This window comes from Lathyrus oleraceus, chromosome 7 (genome assembly GCF_024323335.1).
Source record: "Lathyrus oleraceus cultivar Zhongwan6 chromosome 7, CAAS_Psat_ZW6_1.0, whole genome shotgun sequence".
In the NCBI taxonomy this organism is placed as follows: Eukaryota; Viridiplantae; Streptophyta; class Magnoliopsida; order Fabales; family Fabaceae; genus Lathyrus; species Lathyrus oleraceus.
In genome coordinates, this window is record NC_066585.1 from 306,423,348 (window position 1) to 306,437,870 (window position 14,523).

General features: G+C 34.8%; 1 protein-coding gene across 1 annotated transcript; it reads left to right on the plus strand.

Moving 5' to 3' along the window:
* The first annotated feature begins 12,412 nt into the window (after positions 1 to 12,412).
* Positions 12,413 to 14,135, plus strand: LOC127106824 (spermidine coumaroyl-CoA acyltransferase). The gene has a single exon (XM_051044118.1). It carries the CDS (start codon positions 12,491 to 12,493, stop codon positions 13,907 to 13,909), a length of 1,419 nt encoding a protein of 472 aa, XP_050900075.1. The 5' UTR covers positions 12,413 to 12,490; the 3' UTR covers positions 13,910 to 14,135.
* The last annotated feature ends 388 nt before the right edge of the window (positions 14,136 to 14,523 follow it).

The window sequence follows — 14,523 nt, forward strand, 5'->3', positions numbered from 1 at the left end:
ACACTTACCTTTTATCTCAACTCATTTTCAACGGGATTTTTTTTGGATATTTCTTTATTTAATCCTCTCCTACATCGAACACACGAAAAGCTAATTCGCACCTTCAGGTTTAAGATGATTAAATAGGGGCAGCTATCATACCCGAAAATCTACCCTACCTTTTTCTTTTTCATTTGCATACATGGAATCATATCATGCATCATCATAACTTTATCATAACATTTGGCTCACAATCATGGCCACGTTCTTGGTTTAATATTAACATTAGGGTTTTTTTTACTTTGATTTACGTATCAACTAACCAAAGCATCAATAAGAGATGGTACTTGCTTGTTCCCTTGTTCATGTAGGTGATCATTCCTCAATTCAAGACAAAACAAAAGGTCATTTTGGTCAAGATATGCAAGTATGGTTCATTGATTCAATGGTGGTTCATGTGTTTATTTTCATGCCATTTCACTCAATCTTCAAGCCATCCTTAAGATCATTCAAGCCTTTATCAAATTTCCTTCAAGTTTGCAAAAGTTTGTACAAGTTTGGTTGACCTAATTTGCAATTATGGTTTACTTTTGGTCCAAACCCCATAACTTCTTCAATTTTCAACCAATTGACAAGATTCTTTGAGCCAAATGTTCCTAATGAGTTCCTCTACAACTTTGCTTCAAGGCTCAAGAATCAATTCAACCTCTAAGGACCTCAATTTTGGAAAGGGCTAAGTTTCCAAATTGGGCCAAAACCTTGTCATGACACTACTTTACACATGTGCCATTTCTAGCTCAAGCACCCAATTGGAAAACTTCTTTGTTCATTTTGTCAAGCTCATAACAAAGATCATTTGGCCCAGGTTGGATCAAAATGCACGAGGGTATCAAAAGTTATTCAAGCATGAAATTGAGGTCTCAAAATGCCAAACATGTCTAAGGGTGGTTCGACTTAATGGCTGACCCAGAAATCAGGTCACGACCTGAACTTTGAGACCATGTCATTTTCAACTCAAGCTTCCTCTTGATGTGGTTCTTTTTTCATTCAATTCTTTGCAATGAAAGGAATAAAATGTGCGAGTAGATTTAATTTTTCCTAAGTGGAAACATGGAGCCATGAACTTTATTTTGCATGCAAGTTTCAGGTCACCAAATCATTCATACTTCAATCTGTGACGACCTGCACATGTGCAGACTTTGTCTGACACTAAAACGCATGTAAACAAGCCTCAAATGACCAAGTTTCAAGACTGATTCACACTTTCCATGCCTCATTTCACACGGGTGCAGAATTGAGAAAATTAAACAATAATTCACACGATTTCATATCCAATTTACGCGTACCATAACCTCATTTCATTTCTTATAAATAAAGGATTAGTTTGCATTCGTTTGCAAGCTTGAATAGATAGAACTCCCTGCCTCACTTGAACCCGATGTCACTCTAAAACGAGTTTGTGGTTTCTTGAATTCAAGATCTTTCAACCTCAAATATTTTCCCAGAAAGCTTCAGCGGCGTCATTTGAAGCTAACTGCATCATCACTTTGCCTTCAAACCACTTGCATCGTGCTCCCCATTTCTGCCATTGTTGACCTTCGAAGCTTCAACTGGAAAGGTAGCTACGAGTTAAATCCTTGAGCAAACAAGTTATCACTCTCTACGCATTGTTCCACTGATCAAAACCCCTAAACTACCATTCATTTATCTTTTGTATTAGTCATTTAATTTTACTTGGAACACTTATGGTTTTTCATGTTCTTGAGCAAAATTCTTCCTGCTCGGAGCCAATCAATGTCTCTGATGCAGGGAGACATGAACATTGATGTGTTGCAAAGCTAACTCCATGCTTGGGTGTTGCTAAAAACACGAGTTCGTGATTTGCATATATCAAGCTCCAGGTTGAAGACGAAGTTGAACTGCACACGTTTTGGTGCCAAGGTTCAAACTCAACCAATCACATTGTGCCAATGGTTTTTTTGAATTTCTTGACCGTTGGCACCTTAATTCGTTTATTTTCTTTTTCTTTTCTTTTTATTTTATTTTATTTCTTTTCTAATTAATTTCTTACTCAACTTTATTTCAATTTGATCCAAATTTTTTACACAAGGTCTCTAAAAACATTTTGCATCACATAGATTTTTCTCCTATTTTTTTAAGTCATTTTTGAATTTTTGGTTATTTTTATTTCATTTTATTTTCAATTTACTTTTGCAATTTATTTTTTAATCCTTTTAAAATATATTTGCATCCAACTTTTGAAATCCATTCATGAGTAACATTTGGGACTTTGTGTATTTTTCTTGGCCATTTATTCATTGTTTTGCTTATGGTTTAGAATTTTCTCTTTAATTTCCCATTTTAAATCATTTGAAATCCTTTTTATTTCATATTTAATTCAAATTTTGTCATGCCTTTGACTTTGCTTGAGTTTTTGACTTGGTTGATCAATGTTGCTACATTTCGAGTCATCCATAGACGGTCTCTTAGGTTGATTCAATCTTCTCTAATTCAATATGTTGATAGATAATCATTTGATCATATTTTTGACACTTTGAGTTAGTGATAGGTCATCCCTAACTTGTGCCATATGTTTGGGTCCCTTGACTTTTTTGATAGTGGATCCTATGTCAAATACTTAAGCTTGCTTTCATTTTTTCTTTTGTTATCTCCTTTCTTCTTTTAGTTTTGAACAATTGTGTTTCATGCCTTAAGAGTTTGATTTTACATCAACACTCTAACATGATTGCCACATAGATTACATGCCTCAAAATCACTAACTTGTTACATATAACCTCCTAACATTTACTTTATACAATTTACTTTTGTGCTTACTTCTTGATATGTACTTTTATGTCTCATTATTCATCATCTCACTTCATACATTATTCATCTTGTCTTATTCATCTTTTGTTTCTTATCTGGTGTTTGGTTTGCATGACAATCTCAATGAATCAAAACATGATAAAATGGATAGACTTGATCCTTAAGACCCATGCTTGACTTGGAGTGATGTTGAAGACTTTGGACTTAGGACTAAGACATATGCTTGATCTGGAGTGACCTTGGACTCATGGACCTCCTAATCACTTACCCCTTGTTCACCTTTTGAACCTATGATCTTGTCATCTTATTTATTATTCATTGCCCAATGCCTCTTCTTATCATATTCATTTTTTTAGGTAAGCACACACATGGCTTACTCTTGGGCTACCTAACAATGAGACAGAGGCTTAGTAAACTTTTGCACCCACATGGATTACTCTTGGGATACCTAACAATGATACCCTAGGATAGTCTTTGTATGATCATGCAATGTGTTTTATTCATCTCCTACCCTTTTATTTAGCTTGATCAAATCCCATTTGATCAACTAGATCTTTTGACTTTGCAGACATCCCCTATGTCTTTGTCAAGTGACCATAAGTCTCTTGGTCACTTGATGGGGCTTGTTTTTTTACCTTAGAGCTCAAGCCTCCCAACAAGTACGAGACCTCAAACTCAAGTCAAGGCATCAACCATCTGCCTCATCCTCACAAAGCATCTTTGAGAACTTGTTTCAATAACTTGTCAGACATCGACAAGGATTGCATGTCATGAACCTTAAGCAATAGAGAAGGGGTGAGAGGGAGAATTCCTATCATCATTCTGAATATTTTGGGTACGGGATGAATGACCCAGTTTCTCATAATATTCATCTTTATTCATAGACTTTAGTGCAATTCAATTCAATTCACTATCATGTCCGCAACTAGCCTTGTGGCTCACCATCTCAAGTTCCTCTTGGTTTAAACACCATGATTTTCTTTCCTTTATTTTGGTTGACACCTTCATGGTTATACACCCTTTTTATTGATTTTCACACCACTTTTATCTTTTTGTTCTTGGTTATGACACCATAACTTAGGTTGACACCTTCATGGTTATACACCCCTTTCTTTGTTTTCACACCACTTTTATCTTTCTGTTCTTGGTTATGACACCATAATTTGGGTTGACACCTTCATGGTTATACACATTTTTTCTTGGTTTTGACACCACTTTTATATTTCTGTTCTTGGTTATGATACCACAATTTGGGCTGATACCTTCATGGTTATACACCCCTTTCTTGGTTTTGACACCACTTTTATCTTTCTGTTCTTGGTTATGACACCATAATTTAGGTTGACACCTTCATGGTTATATACCATTTTTCTTTATTTTGACACCACTTTTATCTTTCTGTTCTTGGTTATGACACCACAATTTGGGTTGACACCTTCATGGTTATACATCCTTTTTCTTGGCTTTGACATAAATTTTATCTCTCCTGTCTTGGTTTTGACACGACTTTTATCTTTTTGTTCTTGGTTTTTATACCACAATTTGGGTGGACACCTTCATGGTTATACACCCCTTTCTTGGTTTTGACACCACTTTTATCTTTCTTTCTTGGTTTTGACACCACAATTTGGGTTAATCACCGTCATGGTTAACGCCCCTTTCTTAGTTTAAACACCATAATCTTTTTCCTTTAGTTTAAACACCACTTCAGTTAGTTTCTATTCTTTTCCGGTTTAAACATCACCCCTGATCATATCTTTCTTTCAGTCTTAGTCCTCCGAACTTCAGAGCTATGACTTCCTAATTGCATTATGAGGATACATAAGCACGAGAATGTGAATCCTTGGCGAGGACTTTTCTTTACTTTCCCCCTTTCTTTCTCTGGTTCCACGAACTACGAGACTCTTACTTTCTCATTGCACAATGAGAATATGTAGGCATGAGGGTCTCAATCCTCCTCGAGCACTCTCTCTCTCTCTCTAACCCATTTTCTATTTTGCAGGTATATGAAGATAGTAATACCCATCCAAGAAAGTGCAATCAAAATGGTTCCCATGGTACCATGGATGTGAGGCTAATACTTTTCCCTTACATAACCAACTTCCTTACCCGTTTCTCTTTTCCCTTGAGTTTTATCGATATTTTCCCTTCCCTCTTTTGGGATAAATAAAGTTCGGTGGTAACTCTATTGTATGTTTGATTGTGCGACACATTTACGTATATTTCTGACTAGCTTCAATGCCAAAGTGGACTTGTCTGTTAAGATGGCATACCTTTCCAAAGTAGAGGGGGATATCTTCTAGACATCAAATAATTATTATACGACTTTGATCTGATCCCTTTATTTGATTGCACGTCTAAAACGTAGAAGATGAAACGCCAACATGTGGACACACGGTCTCTGGTCCTAGCCCTTAGTTAGGACGATGAAAAGGGTTTACTAGGGGTGTTTGATAATATTATTTGCATTGGGTTTTAAATTCTCTATGTGTTTTTTTGTAGATAACATGACCATTGAGGAACATTAAAGGATTATAAGGAACCTAAGGCCTAAGCTCTTGCCTGGGCTACCCTTGTAAATAATGCTTAGGATGCTCTTGTGGTTGAGGATACAGGTAGCCTGATGTTATGGTAACTGATATGACGATGTCTTCTAAAATGATTACTTCCCAAGATTTCTACGCTTCATCGCTCTAAGAAAAGTAAAAATTTAATTACAAAAGATATAAAAAGGAGAAGTTCATATATGTTTTAAATATCACTTCATGTCTCTATGGAAAAGCTTTTCGGATCGATTCCATGTATATATCTTCGCTTCCTGGACGAAATGGGACCTGTGTGTCCTCAAAATGCCTTTGTTGAGTGTGTTTCTTATTTGGCTAGGGAAATGACCCTAACCAGCTCCATGTTCATTACAAAACAAGAGTTCCTTATGGAAGAGGAAAATTTTTGTTCTAGAGTTGAAGGTTTTGGAAAGGAGTTAGAGGAGACTCGCTAGTCAAGGGATGCTTTGGGGGCTAAAATGAGAATGGACATGGATGATTTAAAGACAGCTATGGAAGATTTGAAGACAACCCGAGAAACCTTAAAGAGAAAAATTAAAGACGTTTATTTGCTTAAGGAGGGTCAAAAGTCTATAAAGAACAACCTAACTGAGGTTGTAAATAGAGTAGAGAACGTCACAACCTATAAAGCAGATTTTAGAGGGTGTTTGCAAAAGAAAAAATTTCCCTCGTCGATAATGTAATTATATCTGCCTAGGAATCCTTTGAAAAAAGGTCTCCATCAAGTTTTCTTCCTTAATCTTTGGGTTTTTTTTAACACTGAAGTCGTGGGCATTGAGAAGTCCATCATTTATGGGAAGCTAGTTGCTACTTGTTACACCCTAATTTTTAAATCGAGTATTTTCTTTAATTATTGATGTGTTTTATTCATTATACTTGGTGTTTTTCGATGTTATGGGTATTTTGATAATTTAATAATTACCGAGGTTATAGAGTTGGAGAGTAGAAAAATAAAAGAGAATTATTGAGGTTATTATGAATAAGTGAATATGTTTAATTATTTTGTAATAAGTTCAGAGAGAAGAAAATTAAGGAATTTTGATAAATATTTATTTGAATTAAATATTTATTTAAAATTAAATATTTATTTAATTTAAATAATCGTTTATAAAAAATTGAGAATAGGGGGAAATCATAGTTTTTAATGAAATTAGAAGGTTGAGGTGTAATAATGAAATGTTGATGGGAAAGTTGAGAATTTGCCAAAACTTATTAGGTTATTTAAATAGAAAAGTTGGGATTGAGAGAAAGGTTGATATTTGAAATTGGGAAAACAGAGAAACGACTAGGAAACCCTAAGGAGAGCTCAAGGAATGAGAAGCAACAACATAACCCATAAATTATACAATTCCAAGGTAGGGGAAATTGTCTTATTGATGGGTGATTTAGGAAAATAGGATGGTGAGGGTTCCCTACCCTCCCATCAACGCCTTAGGGTAATGCAATATTTTCCTTGTTTCTTATGATCTGTATAATTTTGGTCAAATACGGTTTGGGCAAACCTTATTGGCATAATCGATAAATTTTATTTTTTGATTGATTGCTCTGAGACCCAAAAAGGGGATTTGGGATAAATCTCATATGACTTCTAAAGTGTTGTTGTTTGTAGGTTTACAAAACTTGTTGTGATTGTGATGAATTTGTATAAATTTGTGCTATACTAGTTGATCTTATTTTTTAGATGGAATCTATTTGGCTCATTTGTTTTCCCAAATTTTTTTCTCTGTAGAACCTACGTGTTTTCCATATTTTTTCCAGAACTGTAACTTTTTTTCCAAAAAACTTCCTACATCCTGTAAAACTAATTTTTTTCAAAAATCAGAAAAAAAAATTGCTAAAAAAATCAGAAATCAGTTCGGTAGAGGGGGCTCTAAGGCGCAGGGGGCGCGTGGAGGGTGTTGCGACAGTGGTCGGTGGTTTTCGGGGCTGTACAAGAGCATGCCATGCCGCTGCCAGTGACAACCGACAATTTTTTATGGTGACTTGGGCGGCAGAGATTTTTGGGGGTTTGGGTGTTTTTCGGTAGTTTTTCTGGGTTTATTGAGCAATTTTTTTATGTCAGAACCCCTTTAGTAAACTTAGGGTCACTTTTGAGCAATTTGAGTCAAACTACCCACCTTTATGTTTAGTAGAGTTATCACCCGTGAAACATTTACCTTTAGAACAGGCTGAATACTTTAGAGTAATTTTGGGGTACTCTAGAGTTATTTTTTAAAACTAAGAGGTATTGATGAGTTGATGGTTTGGATAATAAGACAACTTTTCCCTTTTTGATAAATAAATAAATAAATTTTTAAACCATAATTTTTTTAGTATAGTAATCCCGAGGGATTACAATGACAACTTTAATTGGCGATTTTTGAGATTAGTAATCTGAAGGCATTACAAGGATGGCCTGTGATTGATAACCTATATGTTCAAGAGTGGAATCTTCTTATGATGTTTTTGACGATGTTAATGATGTTTATGAGGTTTAAGATGTTAATGACGTTATTGATGTTTATGATGTTTATGAGGTTTATGATACGGATGATGTTGATGATGTTGCATACTTACATTTTGCATGATCATGTGAAAGGTCGAACTTTGAAACCTACATGATCCATTTTGTCATTATTCTTGCTAAATCTGGCTTGAAAAATATATGGCTGATGGGACAATTCGCCCTTACAACCATGATATGTGCAAGGAAATAATTTCTCAATTTTCTTGTTATTGTTACAAGGAATAGAGCATTTTTTCCACCTTCTAATAACGTGCCTTCAGTATTGACAATACTTTCTTTATGAAATAGATTGGGTCTTAAGGGGTGGAACTCTCTTGCACCAAGTGTTTTCCTACTACCTCTGGAGTAACGGGACGGTAGACAAAAAGGTATTCATCATCGATAGGTTAAACTATAATTGGTGGTTGTGATAGTACTTCTTTGAGCTTTATAAGTGTGGTTTAACATTCTAGTTTCCACTCGAGTGTTATTTTTGTCCTTAATAGCTTGTAAAATTGAAATATGTGATGGAAAGACTTAGAGACGAACTGAGACATGGCTATTAGCATGTTGTTTTATAGTTGAATGCCTTTATTGACCCAAAGGGGTGTCATGTTGACTACCGCTAGGCACTTATCTAGGTTGACTTTTATCCCCCTCTGTGTGAAGTAGTATCCCAAAACTTATCAGGACTTACCCCAAAAGTGCATTATCGGATTTTAATGGAATTCAAGTTTTCTACCTTCGCCGAATATGGAATCCAAATGAGATTCATGTTCTTCTTGTTCCTTGGACTTGACCTCATGTTGTCCATATAAATTTCTAATGTATCTCTGATTTGGTCCTTGAAGACTTTGTTCATCATTTTTAAAGCTGAATGGAATGACTTTGTAATAGAAATTTCATACATTTGTCATAAATGTTTTTGTGTTGCGGATACCCACCCGAAACCACCTAGAGTTTGATAGGAAAAAACCCTTTTAACCAGGTTTAGATCTGGGTTTGAGTTTTCCTCGATTTCAAAATATGGGTATGAGATGGATAATGAGGAGATTAGTACTCACCCTGATTCTGTACCCAAACACACCCCGTTAATAATTAGGAATATTTGATTTGAATAATTTAAACTATTAATCATTTAATTAATACATTGATATTTGGTTTGAATTTTGTTATTTGAAATATTTAAAGTATGTTTTTGAAAATTTTAAAGATTGTTTTAATTTATTATTTATAATGTTTCATAGAGTTTTTGCACATATTATGGATTTGGGGAAATGGAGTATTTTAATTTTAAAAATATTATTTCAATGCATGGATGAGACGGGGTGGGGATACCCGAATCCGCTTGGGACGAATTTTGGATTCAATTATTTATCAGAGTTTGGGTTCGGGGCGGGGAAAATATATTTTACTGGGATTTGAGTTTGGGTATGGGGAAGTTAAAACTCGTTCTCTCCCATCCCATTGTCATACCTAGTTGCGCTCGAGGGGGTCCATAGATATCTAGTTATACCCTAAGTAAGCATCAAAGAAACACAATATTTTGACCCTAGAGAGCTATCGATGAGCTTCACAGTGTTTGGAAGCTGATAAGCATCCTCTGGGACCGCTATATTTAAATTTGAATAATTGATGTACATGTTCCACTAATTGTCTTCCTTCCACACAAAAACCAATTTGAAAGCCATGTCGTGTATTTTTCCTTGGTTATGAATCCAGATTTGACGAGTTTATTGACAACCTTCTTTGATGCTTCAACCTTTTTTGGTGATTGTTTCCTTTTTGCGATATGTCACTGATAGGACATTATCTCGAAGGGCCATAATGTGATAAGCCATCTCGTCGTTGGGGCCTAGAATTTACTTTTCAAACCATGCAAGCAGATAGTGGTTTCATTGTATGAACTTCGTTAACTCCTCATGTACTAATTTGGGTAATCATGGCCTAATCTTAATGACTCTCGAAGGGTCTTCTCTTACAAATCCCGTTACAAAGTATCTCAGTGATTAGGGCCTCTCCACTCTCATTCTCGCTTCTACGGGTACAACTTTATTGTCCCCAGAGATTTCTAGGGGTGTCGACTCTTCAATTCAAGTATCTAAATCCACCAATTCTTCAGGATTTTCTCTAGGGAATGAGGTGTCCTCCGATGGGTGTTATTTGGATAAGAGGGTCAAGAAACATGTACAGGATGACGCCAAATCTATTTATTATGCCATGACTTGGTATGTCATGGTATAATATTTGACTTTCAAGTGAACAATTGATGAGACAAATCCGAGGATCACCAAAGTCAGTCTTCATATGATATAGTTGTAGACATAGTCGCACTCGATGACTAGGAACTTTACCTGACGATTTTTCTTGCTTTACCTTAAAAATATCACTACATATAAATAATTAAACACATATGTGACTCCTTCTTTGCTTCTATGGGTATGACTTTACCGTCCCCGCAATTTCTCTGGGGATAGGACCTTTAGTCCGAGTATCTAAATCAACCAATTCTTCAGTCCGAATATCTAAATCAACCAGTTTCTGGTACACAATTTCACGTTGACGCAAACCATGGTGGAGGTGTTGTCCCACCGGTTGAACACTCTTTTAAGTGGTGGACAAAGTACCCGAGTGAGAGTTAGGTTTGGGCTACCTTCCATAGTCATTGGAATTTGGCCATGTCGTGTATAGCAGGTGGCGTTGCTACTAGAGTGCGTCATTTCACTGTGAGGTGAAGAAAATGGAATTTCATTCACAACTATTATTGCAAATGGTGTCAATGATCCTATATAAACCTGAAGTAACTGATATCAAACATGATTATCTTTGTGAGATAGTGAGCTTCAACAGGTATGTTGATGCTTTAGCTGACGCCATAGGGTAGTACATGTAAATACTCTGCAAATACCCTGACACCTAATTTATTAAGTGTATAAGGTATATATGAATATTTTAGGTGTTTCTTTAAGGCGGAACTTGTCGCAAATTCGAGACCTCACAACCCTCTCCTCGTGCGTATTCCCTTTCGTACCTCGACCGAACCATTCCTTAGGTTATGAGTCAGGTTAGACTATATTTGGTATGGACCCATACTCTTATTAAACTGTTGTGATAGGTCGACTCATGCGGGAACAAGTATATATAAAAATCCTTTTTAAAAGCATGAAAAAACGTCAAAGTTGTTCATCTATATATTTGAATAATATTTGATTTTTTTTTCATTTTAAATACCAATAAAAATATCGCTACATATAAATAATGGAAAATTATAAGGTGAAGTCATGAAATTAATTTTTAGGAGAAGTAATAAATTTGTCCAATCAGAAAGCAGTGTTGACTTAGTCAATGTGACGCATCATTATATGGTGCACACCATTATGTGTACCCTTTGTGTACCTCATAGATCAAAATCTTTGATCTTCATCTTCTCATCTAAATCCAGATTTCCATGTTCATCTTGTACATTCATAAATCTCTATATCAATATTAACCGCATGAAAACACGTTTAATTAAGATTTTTGAAAAATCGGTTCAAAAACTCTCATGAACTCAAGACCACAAAAATGCCAAAATCATGATTCTTAACTGTTTCAAGCAAATGAATACACCATTAGAAGCGAAATTTCACCAAGAACACGATTCTATCATTAGTTTTTCATAAAACATCATAACCAAGTCGGATCGAGCGTGTTTGTGTTCGATTTTCACGCCATTTTTTTGCTTTGATCTATCAAATTCACAACTTGTTTTGTAATTTTGAATACGTATTTGAAATCGTGGAGAAATTTTGGTTCCAAAGGTATATAATTTATGAATTAATTCGTTGAATTGGTGACTTTTGGAATTTTTGTTCATAAGATGTAATTGAAGATGGTGAACACACCCATCTTGACAAGGTCTAAATCATGGTCAAACCCGTTGTGGGTCTCCTGTGGGTTTCTTTTGCAAATTTCATGAACCAACCATAACACATTGCAAAAGTCTTTAACACATTGGGCATGTAACATGCAAGTTTTTAAAATTTTTAATTTTAGATTTTTTGTATTAGACCATTTGAATCAAAATTAAAATTATAAATGTATTGTAAATGATATTTGTGATATTTCTGGATAGTTAATTGTTATTTTCGATGTTTAAATGGATCTGAAATCATCGGGTTTCATGATGGTATTATAGGTCTCAAACAGGGTTGGGTGACTAAAGGTTGAAGATGATGATTAAGAATTTTTTTATTCTAAATAAAATTAAATTAATAAGTTCACCATTAGATTAATCAAAAGAATAAGAATTGTACACTCTTATGTAACCCTGAATTCGTTCCCAAATGATTTTTTCATAACACTTATTTGTGCAACTTCACCGTAAAAACTCTCATAAATAATTAAATACATATGTGACTAGTTTTTAAAATGAGAGATTCAAGAGAATATTAAGAAGATGGTGTTCCTAGTACTAATCTAAATTACAAAACTTGTGACGTGGTTTTTTTTTTAGTATTGGCAAGTGTCAAGTGTCAAGAACTTAAATAGATTTCATAGTATTGAATTAAACCAACCATATTTCAAGAATTTCTATATATACCTATGAACCACACCCATTTCACCTCACATCTTAGTTCTCTTCATATCTATCTCCATGGAAAATCACAAGCCACCCTCTTTCCTTTGTCTTCATACCAAGGATGTCATCATAGTTAAACCCTCCAAACCCACACCTTCTGAAATTCTTTCACTCTCCACCATTGACAATGATCCTAACATCAACATTCTTTGCCAAACCATATATGTCTACAAAGCAAATCATGATTTCCCAAATGACCAAAAAGACCCTTCTTCTCTAATCAAAGAAGCACTCTCAAAGGCTTTGGTTTACTATTACCCTCTTGCAGGAAAAATAACAACACTTGATGATGAAAGGCTTGGAATCAACTGCAATGGTGATGGAGTTCCATTCTTAGAAGCAAATGCAAACTGTGAACTCTCTTCCCTTAACTATCTTGAAGGCATTGATGTTCCAACAGCACAAGCACTAGTGTTTGATAACCCTTCACAAGACCAAACTAGTCCTTATCCTTTGGTTTTCAAAGTTACAAAGTTTCTTTGTGGTGGCTTCACAATTGGTATGGGATTGTCACATAGCGTTTGTGATGGTTTTGGTGCATCAAAATTCTATAGAGCACTTTTAGAATTTGCAAGTGGAAAAAATGAACCTTCTGTGAAACCTGTTTGGGAGAGAGAGAGATTAACAGTGAAAAAAACTACTCTTAAGGAAGAAGAAGAAGAAGAACAATTCAAGTTTCTTATAGATGAAACTTCTATAGCAACTTCACCTTTTTTACCAACCAAAGAAATCTCACATGAATGCTTTAACATGGATAGTGAAACCATAAAAAGGCTCAAAATGAAACTAATGAAGGAGGTTGATAGTGATGATAATGTGATGATGAAGGAAAGTTTCACAATCACAACAGTTGAAGCACTTGGTGCATATGTTTGGAGGTCAAAAGTAAGAGCTTTGAAACTGAACAATGATGGAAGAACTTTGTTTTGTTTAGCAGTAGGTGTGAGACACTTAATGGATCCACCTTTGCATGAAGGGTATTATGGTAATGCGTTTGTAGCTTCAAATGTGGTGTTAAAAGTGAAAGAGCTTAATGAAAAACCACTTTTTGAAGCTGTGAAGCTTATCAAAGAGAGTAAAAAACTTTCAATGAATAAAGAGTATATAAGAAGTTCAATTAACATGTTGGAGATAATGAATAGAAGGAAGATGAAGATTGAAGGAACAGGTGCATCATTGGTTTTGACAGATTGGAGACAACTTGGTTTGTTGCAAGAAGTTGATTTTGGATGGAAGGGTTCAGTTAATATTGTGCCTGTTCCTTGGAACATGTTTGGTTTTGTGGATTTGTGTCTTTTTTTGCCTCCAAATAATTTGGATCCTTCAAAGAAAGGTGGAGTTAGGATCTTTGTGTCACTTCCAAGAGCTTCAATGGATAAGTTTAAAGAGGAGATGGAGCTTCTTAAGGGCATGAAACTTGATGAAGATATTTAGCACCTAGCTATAAAAAATATTGATACTTTATAAAATTTGATGCTTGTTTCTTTTGTATGAAGTTCTTTTCTTTTCCTTCTATCTTTCTTCCAAGTCAAGTGTGCTATTTCTTTTTAGTTGCCACCACATGATAATTAACGGCTGTAACACATTGAATCAGAGAAGGCTATTTTTCATGTTTCCAAGCTTAGAAAGAAATTGTATTCAACTCTTGTTTTAGAGATCACTTGGGTGCCTTCCTTTTTGCTCCAACATCTTGAATACATGCTTATTTATCTAAGGTGAAAGAAGTAGCTAATAATACTATAATAAATGGACTCTTGAATCTAAACAATTTGATTGTAAACTTTTAGTAAATGCACTTTTGAATCCTAGACATGTATGTAGTCTCTATTTGTAAATACTAGATTGTAAATAGTAAATTATAATATTAGTTTGAGACTCGTTAAGCAAAGTCTATAAGATTTATTTATTTTTATATTTAAGTTTACATTGTAAGGTTATTGTTATTTTTCATGTAAGTTTTCTTGTTATTTATTTCGATTTTCAGTTGGCATTATTGGTTTGTTTCTAGCCTTCGTTTATTCTTATTTATACACTTAGCGATTGTTGTC

Excerpts from the sequence above, each read along its gene's own strand:
- LOC127106824 (XM_051044118.1), top strand. The coding sequence starts at position 12,491 with ATGGAAAATCACAAGCCACCCTCTTTCCTTTGTCTTCATACCAAGGAT.